Here is a 19,361-nt window from a genome sequence, read left to right as displayed (position 1 = left end):
GATCACGTGCACTACAGGTCCCGCCCCGGCTCCGCCCACTCCACCCCCAACCCCTGGCGATTCCTGCGGACCTGGCTGCGGAGACGCCAGGCCAGCCCGAGTTGCGGCGCACGGTGGGTGAGTTCGCGCCACTGGCGGGTGGCGAGTGGGTCCGAGGCAGAAGGCTGTAGGGGCGGACCGAGGTCACGGAGCGGGGACGGCCGACCGGGGGATCCAAGGAAGCGCCCTTCTCACCGGGACCCTTCCCCCAGCGTCCCCTCCCAGGTCCTCGGGCCCTCAGCCGTACTCGGGGTCCGCTTGCTGCGGACAGTCAGCCAGCGCGGGCTCCGCGATTTGGATTCCAGGATCGGGGACTAGTGGCATCGTGGTGGGTGGGGAGGAGTGGATTTTGCCCAGAGAGGCGCAGTCCAGACGGGGTGGGGGTCTGGGGCCAGCTCTGCGCGTAGGGGGCGCCAGGACCCTAGAGGATGCTGCGCACCCTGAATTAATGGAGGAGCCTGTGTCATTCTCCAGAACCAACTAGAATCCCTGGGGCCTCTCTAGGGCCACGAATGCTACAGGTGGTGGCTGGCTAAGAAGTGGCCTCAGTGCCAGAGACGCCCCCCCAATCTGCGCTGCAGTCCGCAGTAGTGGGTGGAGCTCACCATGCTGCGCACTTGGAAATCTCAGAGCCCCCCATCAGGGCCTACAGGCCCCCACCCACGCATCCTGCCAGCCTCGGGAGGCGCCCACCCAGGACCCTGCTTCTGTCTGCACTAGTCTGGTTACGTTCCCAAGGGAGGGAAAACAAAAACGAGAAATTCATCTTCAGGCTTCCAGGAAGAAGCCATTTGTCAACGTTTTGTTAGGTTGCTGTCTATAAGAGTCGTCGATAGGGAGGGAGGGGCACCCCAGATTTAGGCAAGTAGGATTCAGGAACAGTTAGAGGTGAGGGTGCAGGGTGGACCTGCGCCTTTGGTCCAGGCCCCTCTGTGGTTGGCTTTCTCTTAGGGGCTCTGGGGAACTTGACCCCTCTGGGAAGACGGTGCCTGCTCCTGATGCCCCTGGACCCCTGCTGGTGTTGCTGGGCTCTCCCCAGGTCCCTCTCTCAGGGTCCCTGACTGTTGCTTTCTGTTGCCTGTCCACCCTAGGGATGCCCTCCTCAATGAAGGCTCTGGGTCAGGCCAGGTCCTCGCGCTCCACCATGGCCCCAGACAGCTGCTGCTGCTCCCCTGCGGCTATGCAGCGGAGGCTGCCCATCCTGGCGTGGCTACCTGACTACTCCCTGCAGTGGCTGAAGATGGACTTCATCGCTGGGCTCTCGGTTGGGCTCACAGTCATCCCCCAAGCTCTGGCCTATGCAGAAGTGGCTGGACTCCCACCCCAGGTGAGGTGTCTGGCCCCCTTGCCAACCATGTCCCCTGTCCACAGCCTGACACCTTTCCCGGCCTCGGGGCCTACCCTGAAGCAGAGCAAAATTGAGTCCAGGCACCAGCACATGCCCTACCCTAGGCCCCCAAGCAACCCCTGGTCTGTAACATGTGACTGCCTTGGGCACCCAGCCAGCTCAGGGTCCAGCTGGGGCCAGAGGGGTGACTCACGGTGGCCTAGAGAACACTTCTCCAGACACCGGCAGCACTAGCTCCCCCACCACACACACACACACACAGACACACACACACACACACTCTTCATCTGGTCATCAATAACTTGAGCCCAAGGTGGTGCAGATAGAAAAAACGCCCCATTTTTACTTCAGGTCTGCAGTGTGGCTGGAGGAGGGTGGGAGGTACACCCTGCCTGGGTGCCCAGTACACAGCGGGCACCACAGGTCCCCTGTGTTTGCACCTGGACACCAGGTACGTGTGTTAAAGGCCTGGGCCTCCTGGGTGCTCACCGCTGTCTCCCCAACAGTACGGCCTCTACTCTGCCTTCATGGGATGCTTTGTGTATTTCTTCCTGGGCACATCCCGGGATGTGACTTTGGGCCCCACGGCCATCATGTCCCTCCTGGTGTCCTTCTATACCTTCCACGAGCCTGCGTATGCTGTGCTGCTGGCCTTCCTGTCGGGCTGTATCCAGCTGGCCATGGGCTTCCTGCGTTTGGGTGAGACTGCCCCCTTGCTGGGGGGTGGGGGGGACTCCAATTCTGCTTTTCCTAGGGTACCGAGGCCCCTGGGGTTGGCATTTTCTCCTTTGCATTCCAAGAGCCATCCTTATGTGGGTGTGTGAAGGGGGTGCCCTTAGGGCCCAGGGTCCCCTTAGTGCGCCCCACATGGGGTGTGCCATCCATCAGTCCATAGCTGTAGTGTCTGCTCCCCAGGCCCACCCCATCACCCCCCCAGCCTAGAACCTCCTCATTCTCTGGAACCTGGTGGAACTGGGGCCAGCTTAGTGTCCCTCTTGGCTGCCAGGTTTCCTGCTGGACTTTATCTCCTGCCCTGTCATTAAGGGGTTCACCTCCGCTGCTACCGTCACTATTGGCTTTGGACAGATCAAGGTAGGCCTGGTGCCCACCAGGACTCTGCCTTCTGACAACTGCTGGTCAGCACAGGGTACCTAGGAGCAGGGCCAAAGCCCATCCTGTTGTTTACAGTTAGTACACGTCTCGATGTTTGGGGTGACCTGTCTGTGGATGGAGGTGAATGTCTGGCTGTTTGGGATGACCTGTCTGTGGACGAGAAGCACACAATGATCCTGTGGGGCCCCCGCAGTGGTACATGACCCACCTGGGGAGATGTGGAGTGGTGGTCAGCTTCCGTGACAGGGTGCTTGGTGGGCTTACAGGCTGGTTCTGTTTGACCCGTTCCTCGGTGGGTCACAAGTCTGGGGCCAGGCTTCCACCAGCAGGTCGTTTCCTAACCCTGGTTAGACAGCGTGGTCGTCGTGTTTTTTCCCAATTTCTACTTGATGTTATTTTAAATGCCGTGGTTCGTACTTCTGTTTAAATGCCTATAAGAGGCTCTGGACCCCATGACCCTCCATTATCCAGGAAGGAGCTTACTCCCCTTACTGGGTCTTACCTTCCTTGGTCCCAGCACTGTTCATGGTGTAGAGCAGGTGAGCATCCATTGGAGTCTGTGTGGAGTGGACATGAACTCTGTCCTGCAGGTGGGGCCCTGCGGCCCCCAAGGGTATACTCAGGGCTGAGGGCCACACCCCTGCCTCGTGACCAGCACCTCCACAAAGCACACCTCCCGGGACTGGCCCTGGCCCTCTCTCCTCTGATAAAGGCCGAGGGAGCAGCCAGGAGAGGAGAATGTGTACGGAAGGTGGCCCCCGTGTTTGTGCTAAGCACGGGGTTACACTTGGGGTGCCTTTAACGGTCTCCTGCCTCTCCTTAGGAGACAGGCTGTCATGCTGGCGTTAGGGTGGAGGGAACAACTTAGCATGTATGTCACATGCACATACATCCAGCTATCTGAGCACAGGTGGTGGGGGAGGGTCTGCCTTTATTCGGGAAACTTTTTTTAAAGTGTAACTGCTTGGTTTGGTTTGGTGCTGGGAATTGGGGAACGCTTCTGTGGGCTGGAGTGGAGGGTGTCTTCTCCCTGCCTTCCTAGTAGCAACCCTACCCCGCCCCCACGAAGTTTCTAAAACCTTGATTAGGTGGTGACATGCAGCCACCTGACCTGCACAGGACAGTCGCCCCCAGAATCCATCAGTGTGGGCTGTGTTTCCCCACCTCTGTGTTTGCCGGCAGGTTTGGGGCATCAGGGAGGGTCCTCCCCCCCCCCCACCCCGCAGTCTGAGCCTGGACTTTCTCTCCAACAGGCCCCACCGTCCCAAGCTAGAGCAGGGAGGGGAGCCCCTTCTCCCCAGGACCCCAGGGCTGCGGTCGGGGGGAGGCCATTGGCCGGACCCCCTGCGCCCCGGCCCCGCGGCAGCTCCATCCTGTGCTCTGCGCGGTGTGATTTTTCCTTCCGGCAGGGCTGGTGTTGGGAGTGGCCGACGTGGCCTCGGGCCAATGGCCGCGGGGCGGGGCGGGCCTGTGGCTGAAGGATGGGGCCTCAGGCCAATGGCAGCGGGGTGGGAGGGCTCCGGGCCTTGTCCCGGGACGTCTGCCGGTGCCACAGTAGACCACTTTGGGGTGACCTAGAAAGGTGCCACTGACCCAAACATTGTGAGGTCCCTTCCCCGGAAATAACCATCACCTCCTGCCACGGGACCGGGCAGGTGGTCCCCCCGGAGCTCCTGGAAGGGGCCTGGGGTCCCGGCGCAGGCCGCTTGGAACCGGGGGCGGGGAGTGGGGTGCGTGGGAGGGGCCCTGGGCAGGGCCTCTGACTGGACGGGATCTCTGTTTGCAGAATCTGCTGGGACTGCAGAACATCCCCAGGCAGTTTTTCCTGCAGGTGTATCACACCTTCCTGAATATCGGGGAGACCAGGTACCCTGTTGGCTCTTCTCTGTGTGTGCGGTGCTGGGGATGGACCCAGGGCCCTTGCATGCAAGGCAAGCGCTCTGCCAGCTGAGCTCTGTCCCAGCCGGCTTTTATCCCCCGCCCTGTTGACAAAGCTCATCCTTCCAGCCCCTCCCAGTCCCTTCCTCACCCCAGGTGGCACTTGTCAGCCTTCTGGCCTTGCAGCTCTCAGAGGTTCTCAGAGGTCCTCCCCCTCTGCTGCTGACTGTCTTCCCGCCTGGCCAGGAGGGGTCAGCCCCCAGCGGGCAGTGGAGGTGAAGACTGATAGTCCCAGCACGTCAGTCTCAGACTGCATAGTCCCAATCCCCCTGCTCACTGAGCAGCTGCAGTCCAGGGAGCCAGGTGACTGAACACCAGGCTGGTAGCCCTGCTATCACCATGACAGGCCCTTGACCCCGTCCTGCGCAGGGCTGTGTGCTCACTGAGATCTGAATGGCGTTCTGAAGTAGAAGGGGGATGCAGAGCGGTTGGGAGAACACAGGAAGAGCAATTGAGAGAGAGCCTTCCAGCGAAAGCCAGGAAGACAGTGGGACCCGGGGCTGCTGGGTTGGGTGGTGACCGGTCCTCTGTCTGCAGGGTGGGTGATGCCGTCCTGGGGCTGGTCTGCATGGTGCTACTGCTGGTGTTGAAGCTGATGCGGGATCACGTGCCTCCCGTGCATCCTGAGATGCCGCCTGGCGTGCGGCTCAGCCACGGGCTGGTGTGGACTGCCACCACAGGTAGGGCCCTTCTGTGAGGAACGGCTTCCACCGAGGTTGTGTGCACCCTGGGCCGCATGCTGGGGCCACCCAGGGAGCCCTGCACCCACTCTCTGGAGAATGTATGGTCTGGACTTGCTGTGAGCATTGGGTGTTAGAAAGCCCCTGGTGGTCCTGAGTTACAGCCAGAGGCGATTTGGCCCCCAGGGGACATTTAGCAATGTCTGGGGACCTCTCTGGTTGGCAGTACTGGGGAGGTTGTTGCTAGCATCCAGCGGGCAGAGGCCAGGGATCCCTGAGTGACAGGTACACAGCCACCTGCAGCAGTCATGCAGCAGAAGCACCAGCACTGCTGGGATTTCACACCTGGTCTGCAGGGTCCCTGGGGGACCAGATTCCACCGAGTCTAGTGGCTGTTCCAGCTGCGCTGGCCAGGAGTGAAAGGGGCTTCAGGCATGGAGTGTGCAGGCGAGTCACAGTCAATGAAAGGCCTATTGGGGAAGCCCGAGTGACGGGGTGGGGGTGGAGGGACGGCCATTGGCTGCTGAAAGGCCATTTCTACGCAGGAGGAACCCTCTCCTTGTGCATTCTGTGCTCTGGTTGCCAGGATGGGCATAGAGGTCCTGTGGCCGAGTACTGGTCAGTGGTGCCCAGGGAGGGGGGCCCACACAGGAAGACTGGGAAGCGTTTCTGTCTCTGAATGGCCAGAGCTGGGGGTTGCTTTGGGGTACTGAGAAATCCAACAGCCACGAGAGGGAGGGGGAGGGGGAGGGGGAGGGGGAGGTTGCCCTTGGGTCACCTCCCGCTGTTCAGGCTGGTTCCCATTTGCTGTGGTCACTTACCAGGTCCTCTCCGCAGACCTGAGGCTGTGGGCAAAGGCAAGGGCTTGGTGGGGGCAAGACCTCTGGGTTAAGGGTGGAAACATCTGGCTTCCCGTCCCACTGTAGCCCTGTGTTTGATCTTGCGGGGACTGTCACCAGTCTCTGAGCTGCAGTTCAGTCGTCTGTGAATCTGCGACAGTAGCCCCCGTGGAAATGCTGTTGTCTGACACTGGATGCTGCAGTGTGGCCCCGACCAGCAGCCTGGCACCCTCAGGCCCCACCCGAGGGGGCAGAATTAACCTCTGCATCTTCTGGGGATCCCCAGAGATTCCCAGGCATACCGAGTGTGGGGAGTGCTGCCCTGAGTTTCTCAGGGACTTGTTTTGTATTCTCTTGTGAGAGGCTTGGTCAGGTGGGGCCAGGGGAGGAGGCAGGAGAGGCTCAAGGAAACCCAGACTTGGTTAGGGTCACAGGTCCTGAAGCAGGGGGCGCAGCAGGCCACTCAACCAAGTGGGAAAGACACTCTTTCCCACCAGGAGGAAGAAGGGAGGGGAGGGCAGGCCTTTATGGTGGCTTGCGGGATGAAGGTGAGGCTGGGCAGGGCCAGCGGTGGAGCAGCCAGCTGAGAGGTTTCAGCCGGCCTCGGCTTAGGGTGGTCCCCAGTTGCCCAGCGGCTGGCCTGGGGATGACTGAGGCGGAGGATGTTGCCTGCTGTGGGCACTGGCCAAGTCTGCATGTCACAGACGCCTCTGGCTTTCGCCCTTCGTTATTAAGAATTGTGTAGCCCTGGGGGCTGCCGTCTCCCCCCACGTAGAAGGGTTTTTCAGAATGTCAAAACGTCATGCTGCAGGGCATGGTGGCACATCCCTATAATCTCTGTGGCTCCGAGGCTGAGGCAGGAGGATTGCAAGTTCAAAGCCAGCCTCAGCAACTTAGTGAGACCCTGTCTCAAAATAAAAAATAAAAAGGGCTGTGGATGTGGCTCAGTGGTTCAGCACCCCTGGGCTGAATTCTTGGTACCAAAAACAAACAAACAAACAAACCACACTCTACAGGCTGCTTTCTCCCCAGAGCATGTAGAATTGTTAGCTTTAAACTAATAAAAGTGTACATTTCTGCTTGTGATTCTTGAGGATTTTTCCCACGAGGAAATTGAGGCTCTGGGAGGTAAGAGCTAAGCAACCCTTGGACCCACACTGGAGGAGGCAGAAGGAGGACTGGCCTCGTCCCCGCGTTCCGTGTTGTTGCTGACTGGTGTGTCTAGGGCCTGCTGTTTTTTATCCATCTTTCTGCAGAACCAGTTTCATTGATTATGCTCTTGTTTAGACCTCCTTGATTCCTGTTCTGATCTTTAGTGTTTCCTTTTTTCTACTTACTTTGAGTTAATCTTTTTTCCCCACATCCCTAAGGTCGAAGCTGAGGTCTCTGATTCGACATCTGTGTTTTTCCCGTGTGGATGCTGGATTGCTATAAATCGCCCTCTTGGCACTGCTTTAGCTGCATTCCGCAGTTGTGATATGTTCCGTTTTCATTTCTGTTCAGTTCTAAGTACTTTCTAATTTCCATTTTGACTACTCCTTTGACTAATTAAAAATGGATTATTTGGTTTCTCATTTGAACTGTGGGAATTTAGTTTTCAAATGGTTGGAGATTTTCCACTTAGAGTTTTGCTGTTTATTTCTAATTTAATTTGGTTGTGATCAGAAAATACACTTGGTATGAGTGGTTCTATTTACATTTATTGAGATTAGTGTATGGCCCAGAACATTGTCTCAGTGATTGTTCTTGGTGCAGTTGAAAATGTGTATTCAGGTGTTGCTAGTGTTCTGTCAATGTCAGTTGAGTTGATGATTTTAGGTCACTGTATTTTTGCTGGTTTTCCTTCTACTTTTTTTTTTTTTCCTTTTTGGTACCAGGGACTGAATCCAGGGGTGCTTAACCACTGAGCCACATCCTTAGCTCTTTTTATTTTTTGTTTTGAGACAGGGTCTCACCAAGTTGCTGAGGCTAGCCTCAACCTTGTGATCCTCCTGTCTCAGCCTCCTGAGTCACTGGGATTACAGGTTTGCTCTGCTGTACCCAGCTCTTTGTGCTTTTGTATGGCTGAGGGAAAAAAAATATATTTTGTCTCTGTTTTTCAAAGATTGTTTAGCTGGATGTAGAAGTCTAGGTTTTTAGGACTGAGGGTATGGCCCAGTGGTAGAACACTTGCCGAAAGCTCTGGGTTCAAAACCCAGCTCTGCATAAAAAAGTGAAAGGATCGTGTAGATTGATTGTGTGCAGCACCGTACAGATGCCACCTGCTGTCCTTGGCCGGCAGTATGCTCTTGTCCTAGCTTTGCCCTTCTGTGTGTGACCTTTTTCTCCACTGATTTTAAGATACTCTCCTTGTCACCGTCCCATTGCCCCGTGTGCTCCCACGTGGACTTGCTTACTCGTGGCCGTGTGTATCTGGGCCACGTTTCCCACGCTGCAGCGACTGGGTGCGACTGGGTGGAGGCCAGTGACTTCCCCGTGCCCGCCGTGACCGGGTCTCGCGTCTCCCCGTCCCAGCTCGCAACGCCCTGGTGGTCTCCTTTGCGGCCCTGGTGGCGTACTCCTTTGAGGTGACCGGATACCAGCCTTTCATTCTAACTGGGGAGACGGCCGAGGGGCTCCCCCCAGTGCGGACCCCTCCCTTCTCATTGACCACAGCCAACGGGACCACCTCCTTCGCCGAGATGGTGCAGGTGAGCAGAGGGGGGTGGGCAGCCTGGTGGGCCTCGCTCTGGGGAACGGGAGAGTCCCAGGTTGGACCAGCCCCTGGGCCGCCAGGTCTTCCTGCCTGGAGCCTGGTGTTTCTCCCGCCCTGGACGCTGGCGGGGCTGCATTTGCCTGGCGGCCCTCGGTGGCTTGCTCCTTCCATCAGGAGGGGACATCTCCTCACCTGGGTGGGCTCAGGTCCTGCGGTGGGTACACGGGTGCCCTTGCCGCCATTGGAAGAACTGCTCCTGTGTGGCAGGTCCCTCCCTGGCCAGACCCACCCCTCCCTCCTGAAGTCAGGGAGAACACTCCTGGGCGCTCACTGTCCCCTTCTCTCTCTCAGGACATGGGCACGGGGCTGGCCGTGGTGCCCCTGGTGGGCCTCCTGGAGAGTATCGCTGTGGCCAAAGCCTTCGGTAAGATGCTCCCCTGGCCCCGAAGGCTCACCTGCCGCCTTCTTGGCCTGTCGCCTTTTTGCTGGCTTTTATCTGCTCTAACTTTTAAGATTAGAATTTTTATCTAAGTAACCCGTGGTCATGTGTTAAAGTGTGTGTGTGTGTGTGCACGCGCGCGCGTGTACGCGCACAGAAAATCCAAGATCTGAAACGCTCAGAAGTGTGAACCGCGGCGTGTGCCGACTCACCGTGGGTCAGCTCAGCTGGCGAGGCCTGGGGGCTGCCCCATCGGGAAGTCTGTGCCTCTGTTCCAAGACCTGACACGCTCCTGGTTCCCCGGGTTCTGGGTAAGGGACGCTCACCTGTGGTGCTGAGCAGCCCGACCAGGTGCTGGTGCACATGCCAGCAGCCTGCTCAGTGTGGACGTGAAAGGTGCTGCTGTGCGGCCTGTGCCAACTTCCAGGGTAAATGCTCCCACCTTGGCTGTCCCCCGGGGACATCACTGCGTGAGCAGCCTGGGCACGGAGTTGGGCAGAGATATGCGCTAGCCGCCCTCTTCCTCTCCCAGGTAGATGTAAGGAGCCTCGGTGGGAAGGGGAGGTCGTGTCAGACTGAGAAGCAGAGAGTTCGAGGGTCACGTTTCCCTTCGCCTGTCGTGTGGTGGACAGCTCTGGTTTACTGGCCCAGAGGAGCCTGCAGGATTGACAGCACTCTGCCTCCTGCTGGCTCCCACGGCCGGCTGGCCCCTCCCTGCCTGAGCACCTCCTTCTGCTCCAGCACCTCTGCTTCCCTCCTGCACGTTGAGGCTGTTGGGTCCTTGGCTGGTCCCGCCACACAGTGGCTTCCAGCTCCGAATCGTTCATGCGGATGGTGCCCTTGTTCCCGTCACGGCCCCTGTGTCGGGGCCTAGGCTGATTCTGAAGGTTGGAGCCCAGTTGGCAGAGCCTGGCCCAGCATGAGCAACTGCACTAAAACACACACACACACACACACACACACACACCAGCGTGATTGACCCTTCGGGGCTGTTGCCTGCCCAGCCTGGTGTGCCGGGGTCCATTCTTCCCCCAGTGCTGTGCTCTCTCCATTCAGAAGACACTCGTCCATTCAGAAGGGTCTCCCAAACCTCCGCGGCTGTTCAGAACCACACCAGTGCCTTCCCCCCACAGCTCCCGACTTCTTTGCTCGGTTCTATTTCTCTGGGTGTCTTTCTCTTCTGTCACGAGCAGCAGCACAGAGCGTCCTTCCTGGATCTGCATTTGGGGTTTTCCCCTTCTCATCTGTCACTTGGGCCTCATCCCCTTTCTTCGAAGCCCCCGGACCACCTGCCTAACCTGCAAGGCTGTGTGCTCTGCAGTTGGGCCGTGGTCCCTGCACCCCCACCTCTGGTGACTCACCTCAAAATGATTTTTATGTGCATAAATGGTCGGAAAAGCAGAACATAATAATAATATTTTGTGCTTCATGGAAGACCCAGGAGCTTGATTTCAGCGTGCTCAGGACCCGCCCTGGATCTCAGCCCTGCTCCTCGGCTCCTTTGCCTGCCCCACAGCAGAGCAGGTGGGGAGACTCACACCTGCAGAGCGTGGAACGTGGATGCGCTGGCCCTCTCCCAGCAGTTTGTCCTGAGATCATTGCCCTGTGACTTCTCGCAGACTCTTTCCCGCCTCTTCCTCAGATTCCGAGCCTTGAGCTTTCTAGCCATCTGACTTGAAATCAGACGTTTTGGCTTAATATATTCGGGTCTTACAGAAGCAACGTGAGTTTGTTGTAAAAAAGAAAGGAGAGAGAGATATACCTGTTGTCCCTCCTAGCCTGGTTGACTGTTAAGATTATGCTGTTCTGCTAGACGCGGTGGCGCACACCTGTAATCCCAGCAGCTCAGGAGGCTGAGGCAGGAGGATCCTGAGTTCAAAGTCAGCCTCAGCAAAAGTGAGGCGCTAAGCAACTCAGCGAGTCCCTGTCTTTAAATAAAATACAGAATAGGGCTGGGTGTGGCTCAGTGGTCGAGTGCCCCTGAGTTCAATCCCCAGTACAAAAAAAAAAAAAAAAGATGACACTGTTGTGTCTCACGCAGCACCTGCGTACACACTGTGTGCAGGACCCACACGCACAACGCCTGGCACCAGCCACGTTTCAGATTTCCGAGATTTTCAGATTTTGGAATGTTTACGTAGGCTTCACTGGTTGAATATCCTCCATTCAAAAATCCAAAGGCCACGATGCCCCGTACGAAAGCTTTAGGATATTGTTTGAGCCCTTGAAAAGTTCTGGACTTTGGAACACAGTGGGGTTGGATCTCTCCATTCCATGTGCGCAGGCTGAGTCTTTCGTGTGGGTTTACACACACGCATTTACAAGGCTGGGTGTCGTACGCGGAGGTGCAGTGCCTGTGGTCACCGCATGAGAGTTTTCCTTGCAGTTTTGGTATCTGGTGACAGTGTTTGTGTTTGTTTTCTTTAGCTTCTCAAAATAATTACCGCGTCGATGCCAACCAGGAGCTACTGGCCATCGGTGAGTGCCCTGCAGCCCAGTGCCTGTCATCTCATGTTGCTGAGTGGTTCGAGGTGGCAGTGCGCGTGATGAGCTAGCGGGGCCTTCTGAAATACTAACTTGGGTCTATTCTCAGGTATCTAGAGGCTCTGTCTAATCCCCGGGAATAGGGTGGACACATGCTCGATTCCCCCCCTTCAGTGCCTGCTGTGTACCACACCTGAGGAGCTCCTGCAATGCCCACTCAGGGGCACCCCAGGCCAGGGCTGGGGAAGGGTGTGGCCAGACAGCTGCTCCCGAGTGCCCCCCCACAGGCAGGCCAGGTGGGTCCGTGGGAGGCGGGCCCTCCAAGTCCAGGTTACAGCTGCCTTTTCCTGTGCTTCCTTTGTGTGAACTGACTTCTCCAGGGGTACATTTGAGACCGTAGGCATGAATCTTAAATTTAGTTAATCTATGCTGGGTTTTGGTGGGGAGGGTACCAGGGATTGAACTCAGGGGCACTCGACCACTGAGCCACGTCCCCAGCCCTATGTTGTATTTTATTAGAGACAGGGTCTCACCCAGTTGCTTAGTGCCTCGCTGTTGCTGAGGCTGGCTTTGAACTCGCAATCCTCCTGCCTCAGTCTCCCAAGCTGCTGGGATCACAAGTGCGTGCCACTGCGCCCGGCTTATCTGGGCTCTTTTAATGTGTTGTGGGCCCGGCCTGCTACCATCCCTTACCCTGGGAGATGTGCACCAGTCCGGTCTGGGCAGCCCATGGTCCTTCCCAGGGGTGACCTGGCCAGGTCTGGGCTCTTCTGAGGGTCTCAAGGGGATGTTGGGATGCTGTCCAAGCTCCACTGATGGGGTAGTGCCCTGGTGGCTGGTGGACTTTCAGTTTCCCAGGAATTGCACGTGAGCAGAGGAAACCCACGGATCCCCCAGCACTAGACCTCCCCACAGGCTTCTCAGAGCTGCCCACACCCATCACTCCAACAGCACGTCCAGCCCCCTGCAGCAGCAACAGCAGCAGCAAAGAACTGGTGGCCTGGAGCCTTCCATGGGACCAGAATTCCCTGCTGCAGCCCAGACAGCGCTGGCCATGGGAGGCCAGGCTGCTGAGGGGATGTACGCCTCCTAATCTGAAATGGGCCGCAGTTTCTCATCTGGTGCACAGGGAGAGGCTGACCTGGGTCCCACAGGAAGCCCGGGCTGGGGGGACTGTCCCACCAGGGGCAGCAGAGTTCTATTCTGGACTGGAAACCCCCAGGAGTGAGGGCAGTCCTGTGCAGACTGCGGGCAGGGCATGGCCTCTGCCACGGCCACTGACATCTGGGCCCCTCGCTCTCGGGACATGCCCTGGGCCGTGTGACCTGGAGGCCCTGGTGCTGAGCAGCCAGGCCTAAGCCACCTGAGGACAGGCCTCGAACCTGCCCCCCCGCCATCGTGGGCTTTGCAGAGTGGGGGAGACTGTGGTGGTTGTGGACGGGGTGTGGGGGGATGCTTGTGGGCAGCTTGGGGTTGGCATGGGCTGACACCAGTGAGGCTGTGGGCCTGGGCTCTCCCATGTGGTCAGTCCGAGCCACCTGGGGGAGACAGCATGTCCCTCACTTTGGTGGGCCAGAGCAGCAGGGCAGCGGAGGGGTTGAGAGGACCCTAGTAGAGCTCTGAGGGTGGTGGCCGCTGTGTCCTCCACACACTGCCTCCCGTGGCCACACCCCTTCCAGAGGTGATGGAGTCCCATCGCAGTGGAGTGGGGCCAGAGGGGCTGGATAAGGCTAGACCTGGGGCAGGGGCTGGCTCCGGGGCAGGGTGCTCGCCTGGCCCGCACGTGGCCCTGGGTTCCCTCCCTAGTGCCTCTCCCTGTGAAAGGCTGGAGTCACCCTGGGCCCACTGGAGGGGGACTGTGGCTGGCGTTTTGCCCTCAAGGCAGGAGGTGAGGCGCAGGCCCCGGTCACTGCCACGTCCCCTGGCCTCACTCTTGTCCCCCATCTCCCCTCTCACGAGCTTCTTTTTCTCCCCAGGCCTCACCAACGTGCTGGGCTCCCTCGTCTCCTCCTACCCAGTCACTGGCAGCTTTGGGAGGTCAGTGACCGTGTCTTTCTGCTCCTTGAGGGAGGACCCAGCCCTAGGACCCCTCTCCCCTAGCTGGGCACTTTGCCGCCTGGGACTCCTTTCTCCTGTCACAGCCCGCCTGGCTTCATGACTTCCCACTCAGCTGTGACCGCGTCTGCAGCGTGGTGGGGTGGGGCTCACGCCTGCCCCTCAGGGTGGCATCTGGGCTCCCCGCTCTGTGCTTGTCACTGGAAGTTCCCAGCACGTGCAGGTGCCCAGTCCCGACAGTGGAGGTGGAGGACTGAGGCTCTGCCCTGTGGAATTGGCCTTGGGGCCACGCCCAGACCCTGCAGGCTGCAGGCTGTCCTTGAGTAGTAGCCAAGTGTGGGAAGCCCAGCAGAGCCTGGGTGGGGTGGGAGTCAAAGCAGAGGGCTTTCTCACTGTTCTGGATAGGGGAAGCCACGGGTTTGAGTACCGCACTCGGTGGGCCGCCTGCCCAGCCCAGGTCCCTGGGAAGATCAGCCGCCCGCCCTTCCTTACTGATGGGTCTCTGTTGACTTACAGGACAGCTGTGAACGCCCAGTCTGGGGTGTGCACCCCTGCAGGGGGCCTGGTGACTGGTGAGCCCCTGTGTTTCCCTGTGTCCCTGCCTGAGGGCATGGGGAGGAGGGTGGCAGTCCACAGTTGAAGGGGTCCCTGCTTGGCTGGCCACTGAGTGAGCATCACGTGACAGTAGCCCCTGGGGCCCGTGGTGCAGGCGGTCAGTACTCGCTCCCCACCCTCGGGGGGCTGGACCTGGCCCCTGAGCGCTGCCCCCTCCAGGTGCGCTGGTGCTGCTGTCCCTGGACTACCTGACCTCCCTCTTCTACTACATCCCCAAGGCCGCGCTGGCTGCCGTCATCATCATGGCGGTGGCCCCACTGTTCGACACCAAGATCTTCGGGACACTCTGGCGCGTTAAGAGTATGTATGTGGGCCAGCATCGGGGGCCACACCTGTCATCCCAGCCACTCGGGAGGCTCAGGCAGGAGGAGGGCAAGCTGGAGAACAGCTGGGCAAATTGAGCAAGATCCTCTGTCAAGATGGAAAGGGCGGGGGTGCGGTCAGCGGGAGAACCTGCCCAGCTGTGGAGGCCCTGGGTGCAGGGCTGCAAAAATAACAAGAAACATCATGTGCTGGTCCAAAAGCAGAGAGCACCGCAGCTCTGTGTCTCGAACCCCAGGGCCACCTCGGCCACTCACCCCCACTAGTCCACTCTGTTATCTTGCCTAAGAAGTGAGAACTTAGGCAGTTTGTGTGTGTCCTTCCCAGGACCCCAGTGAGTCACCCAGGGAAAGGAGTGGTGGTTTTCTTGTGTCCCAGGGCTTCCCGTCACGTCACGTTTCATCTTAGGGTACCTTGGCACACGCTGACACACCTGCGTGCAACTTAAGAGCTCCCTAAGGGAAACCGAGGCTCAGGGGGTGGAACGGGTCCGAGTCACATGTGTTGGGGGGACTCTGGGGCTGCACTTTGCCCTCGGGATGCCTCCTCGGGAAGGAGATCTGCAAGTCTGGGGTTTGTGGTCCCTGTACCCCGCCTCTCCTGGGTTCCTTGATGGCCCCTTGATGAGCCCCCTGCTCCCCTCCCTCCGAGATCCCTTGCGGGAAGGCCCAGGCTGGTCCTGCCCGCACCTCAGCCACAGGGAGGTTGTCTTCCTCTGACCGAGGCCCGGGTACTAGCTGAGGTCCGTGGCTGCTGCCCTGAGGGCCCTGGGGCTGCTTTGGTTCCGTGACCACCCTGGCTGCAGCCTGAGGACCAGGGGCCGCCTGCTGGCTGCATTGGCTTGGGTAGGGAGGGCCCGGGGGCGGGCACCCCTCAGTGGACTCCTCTCCCAGGGCTGGACCTGCTGCCGCTCAGCATCACGTTCCTGCTGTGCTTCTGGGAGGTCCAGTACGGCATCCTGGCCGGGACCCTGGTGTCCTTGCTTATCCTCCTGCACGCCGTGGCCAGGCCCAAGACCCAGGTGCGGGCAGGGGCGGGGTGGGCACACGAGGGTGGGCGTCTTTGCCTAGCTGTCCCCGTGTCTTGAGTCCCCCCCTCAGCTGCAGTCACCGCTGGGCCCGGGTGGCCTCCACAGTCCTGGCCTCCTGCCAGCGCCTCCTGCTGTCCTCCCTCCGCTGTGCTCCCCTGGGGCTTGCTGCTGGGGACCCGCGAGGCCAGGCAGAGGCTGTGTCCAACCTGCCTTCTGGACTCTCTTCCCTCTCCCCTCCCAGGTGTCAGAGGGGCCGGTTCTTGTCCTGCAGCCAGCCAGCGGCCTGCACTTCCCTGCCATCGAGGCCCTTCGGGAGGCGATACTGAACCAGGCCTTGGAAGGTATGTGGCTGGGCCGAGGTCACTGGGAGCTCCTGCCACCCTCTCTTACCTGGCCCTGGCTGTCAGGACCCGAGACCCAGCCCAGCCATCGGGGTGACACTCGCCTGCTCCCACTTTCCCCCGTGGGCCCCTGGCCCCAGACCACCTGCTCTCCGCTTTAGCCAGAAGCACAGTGCCTGCCAGGGGCATGTGGGTCCTGCCTCCCTGATGTCCTCACTGGGCGTGACCGAGTGGCCTGCCCCCAGGGTCCCCACGGCGCTGCGCGATCCTGGAGTGCACCCACGTCTGCAGCATCGACTACACCGTGGTGCTGGGCCTCGGCGACCTCCTGGAGGACTTCCGCAGGCAGGGGGCCGCCTTGGTGTTTGTGGGCCTGCAGGTAGGCGTGGTCTGACCCGCCTCTGACCTGGTCGTCCTCTGCCTGACCGTCCCCTCCCGCCTGTCCTCAGGGGCCACTCCCTTGCTGCCTGGTCTGCCTCTGCAGCCGGGCTGCACTCTGCCGGGGACGTCTGGCTCCAGAGCCGCGCCTGGCCGTCACATTTGCAGAGCACTCCTCCTGGTGGTCTCTGGAGACCGTTCGTGTAGAGACCCCTCCCCTGGCAGCAGCCCCTGGGCAGGCTGCCTTACCCCCAACCCCAAAACACTTCAGGCTTGTCCAGCCAGGCTGCCCACCCTGCATGTCGGTTGGGAGCGCTGTGCCCTGGACTGGAGCACGTCTGTCCACAGGTGCCAGTGCTCCGCACTCTGCTGGCCGCTGACCTGAAGGGATTCCAGTACTTCTCCACTCGGGAGGAGGCAGGTGGGTGCAGGGGACATTCTCCAGGGGGCTGAGAGTCCAGCATGTCCATACCCTTAGGCATCAAGACAGGGCAGGACAGGACCCAGGGAGCCAGAAACTGGGAAAGGGGAGAGCCCGAGGGGCATAGGTGGAACCCTGGGCCCTCCTCCTCTGTAGGGATGTGTGTGTGTGTGTGTGTGTGCGTGCGTGTTTGAAAACAAAGAAATAGCTTAAACTTCCCCCTGTGCATCCACCAATCAAAAAATGACATTTCAGTCATTCTAGAAAGTTTCCTCCTGTCCTCATGCCCTTACCCATAGAGAGGACCACTTTCCTAGCTGGCCTGGTGGCCCACACCTATAATCAGCAACTCAGGAGGCTGGGACAGGAGGACTGCAGGGTCAAGGCCAGCCGCAGCAACTTAGATCCTGTAAATGTGAAAAAGGGCTGGGACGTGGCTCAGGGTGGAGCTTCATCCAGCGTGCTCAGCGCCCTAGGTGCCAGCCCCAGTGTTTTTGTGCCTGGCTTCCTGAGTTCTCACATCCTGCGAGTCCTCTGGGCTGTTACTAGAAGCAGCTCAAACGCTGAGGCCCAGCAGGTGAGGGAGGCTGGCACAGCTATGGGAAGCCAGTGTCTCCCAGCAGGGAGATGGCCCACGCAGGAGGGTGGCCTGCTCGCAGCCTCGGGCCGGGGATGCCGGCCCCCTGGGCAGACCCCTCCTGGGGCACCTTTAATGCCTTTGCATGACTGAGCCACCTCAGCTCTGCTCTTTGAGAGCCTGAATGTCTTGTGTCTTTTGCAGAGAATCACCTGCAGCAGGACCCAGGGACCCAGCCCTACAACAGCTGTGGAGACCCTGTCCCCGAGCACAAGGTCGCCCTGCTGAAGGCGTGACCAGCCCGGGGGGGCGTCAGGTGTGGGAGGTCACCCCAGCAGGTCCCTGTCACTGAGATTGGATACCGGATGCCGTCTGATAGTCACGCTGGCCTGATGGGGATGAGAAGGGCTGAGGTGACCCCAGAGGAAGAGGCAGCCCGTGGGCCCCAAATGGGACTCCCGTGTTCTTTGGGACAACTGGAGAAACCTGCCTGTCCCGGGGCACGGACCTTTGTAGGAGAGTGGCTTGGCAAGAGCCCTCCAGAGTGACAGACCAAGTGACAGCGAAGGAACAGGGTTTTGCGCCTGGTGGGCGAGGAGTGCTGTCCCAGCACCTGCCCGGGTTCCCGCAGGAGCTCCTGGGAGGAGTGGGAGGCCGTGTCTGGGCGGCAGATCTTGATGCTGCATCCGTCTGTGGCCCCGAGGACACTGAGGAGTGCAAGGACTTCAAGTCTGTTTGAAATGATTCTGTTCTTTAAATTGAAGTGGTAGCTTTGGTGTTTTGTAAAATCATAAATGCCTATTGTAAAAAATGCAGGAACCCGCCCCCCAGGTCCACTCTGGTGATCACCCAGAACTTCCTGCTCCCTAAAACACACACATCGGTCAGCACCGGGGCGGGCTCCTGGCTCCCCGTGCTCCCTTCATGGTGCTCTGTGACCCACATTCTCATGTCATTTGCTGTGAATTACTTACTGTGATGATGAATAGTGTCAGAATAAATGTTTTTAATCCCCAGGTGGGACTCCAGTGTTCTCTGGGACAACTGGAGAACCCTCCTGCCTGTCCTTGGGGAATGCACCTTTTGGAAGAGGGGCTTGGCAAAAGCCCTCCAGAATGACAGACCAAGTGACAGAGAAGGAACAGGGTTTTGCACCTGGTGGGCGAGGAGTGCTGTACCTGGATTTTGGACTGAAATGTTTTGCTTAAAATCCTTGTTTGTTTTTGTTTTTATTTTGAGGGTGGGATTTTTTGGTGGTACTGGGGATTGAATCCAGGGTGTTGAGCCACCGACCACACCCAGCCCTTTGTATTGATTTTTTTGAAATTTTGAGACAGGGTCTGGCTAAGTTGCTGAGGCTGGCCTTGGCCTTGGATCCTCCTGCTTGAGCCTCCTGAGTCACTGGATGGCAGACCCAGTGTGAATTTTATAAGCCCAGAGCATCTCAGTTTGGAGCAGCCACCCCCAGAGTGGGGGGACATCATGGCTGAGGCCACGGACAGCACAGTGGTGGAGTGTTCCCAACCAGGATCCAGGTGCTGCTCCGAGCATGTTCTTCTGCACATCTTCATTCACACCTTGGGCTGCAAGAAAGTCAGCCTCTGGGGTGGAGGGGGAGGGCCTGCCCAGGGCTGTGCTTGAGGCCAGGGGTCCCAGCTTATCCGCTGTGGTGTGAACTCGCTCTGACCCTTAACCTCCACACCTAGAGGATCCTCCCAAGGGCTGCAACTTGGGTTGAGCTGAAGGTTGAGGCGGGTGTGCAGTGTGGCCGAGCTGGAGACCTGACCTCCTTCCTCTCTGTTCCCCGGGAATCGCACCTGCACCCTCCACGTCCTGGGCTCCACGTCCACGGAGTCACCCTGACTCCATCCTCCTTGGAAACAAAGTCCAGGCCGGGCTCAGTGGTGCACTGTCGTTCCGGTGCCTGGAGGCTGAGGTGGAGGACCACCAAAGGACCACAGGTTCCAGGCCAGCCTGGGCAGCTCAGCCAGACCCTGTCTCAAAGAAAACATAAACCAGCCGGGGATGTAGCCAAGTGGTGCAGTGCC

General features: G+C 59.1%; 1 protein-coding gene across 3 annotated transcripts; it reads left to right on the top strand.

The window, feature by feature from the left end:
* Positions 1 to 39: 39 nt before the first annotated feature.
* Positions 40 to 18,329, top strand: Slc26a11 (solute carrier family 26 member 11). Of its 3 annotated transcripts, none has more exons than XM_046463210.1 (17): positions 40 to 117; positions 1,131 to 1,366; positions 1,894 to 2,086; positions 2,394 to 2,479; positions 4,287 to 4,366; positions 4,976 to 5,118; positions 8,472 to 8,647; positions 9,004 to 9,076; positions 11,519 to 11,569; positions 13,552 to 13,612; positions 14,147 to 14,202; positions 14,405 to 14,545; positions 15,460 to 15,587; positions 15,838 to 15,937; positions 16,183 to 16,316; positions 16,664 to 16,736; positions 17,518 to 18,329. In XM_046463210.1, exons 2-17 carry the CDS (start codon positions 1,133 to 1,135, stop codon positions 17,607 to 17,609), a joined length of 1,821 nt encoding a protein of 606 aa, XP_046319166.1. In that variant the 5' UTR covers positions 40 to 117; positions 1,131 to 1,132; the 3' UTR covers positions 17,610 to 18,329. The 3 variants fall into 3 exon arrangements, with proteins under 3 accessions (XP_046319166.1, XP_046319168.1, XP_046319167.1); XM_046463211.1 differs by having other exon boundaries at positions 51 to 113; XM_046463212.1 differs by lacking the exons at positions 1,894 to 2,086; positions 2,394 to 2,479.
* Positions 18,330 to 19,361: the final 1,032 nt, after the last annotated feature.

Source organism: Marmota monax, unplaced genomic scaffold, assembly GCF_021218885.2.
Source record: "Marmota monax isolate L192 unplaced genomic scaffold, Marmota_monax_Labrador192_F-V1.1 WCK01_AAM20220418_F8-fsc00220, whole genome shotgun sequence".
Taxonomy (NCBI): Eukaryota; Metazoa; Chordata; class Mammalia; order Rodentia; family Sciuridae; genus Marmota; species Marmota monax.
The sequence above is the reverse complement of the archived record's forward strand: the minus strand, read 5'-3'. Positions and strand labels throughout refer to the sequence as shown.

Bases quoted from the DNA above. Each gene is read 5' to 3' on its own strand.
- Slc26a11 (XM_046463210.1), top strand. From the start codon at position 1,133: ATGCCCTCCTCAATGAAGGCTCTGGGTCAGGCCAGGTCCTCGCGCTCC. The intron at 14,203-14,404 runs GTGAGCCCCTGT...TGCCCCCTCCAG, and splicing joins TGCAGGGGGCCTGGTGACTG to GTGCGCTGGTGCTGCTGTCC. The intron at 16,317-16,663 runs GTAGGCGTGGTC...GTCTGTCCACAG, and splicing joins TGGTGTTTGTGGGCCTGCAG to GTGCCAGTGCTCCGCACTCT.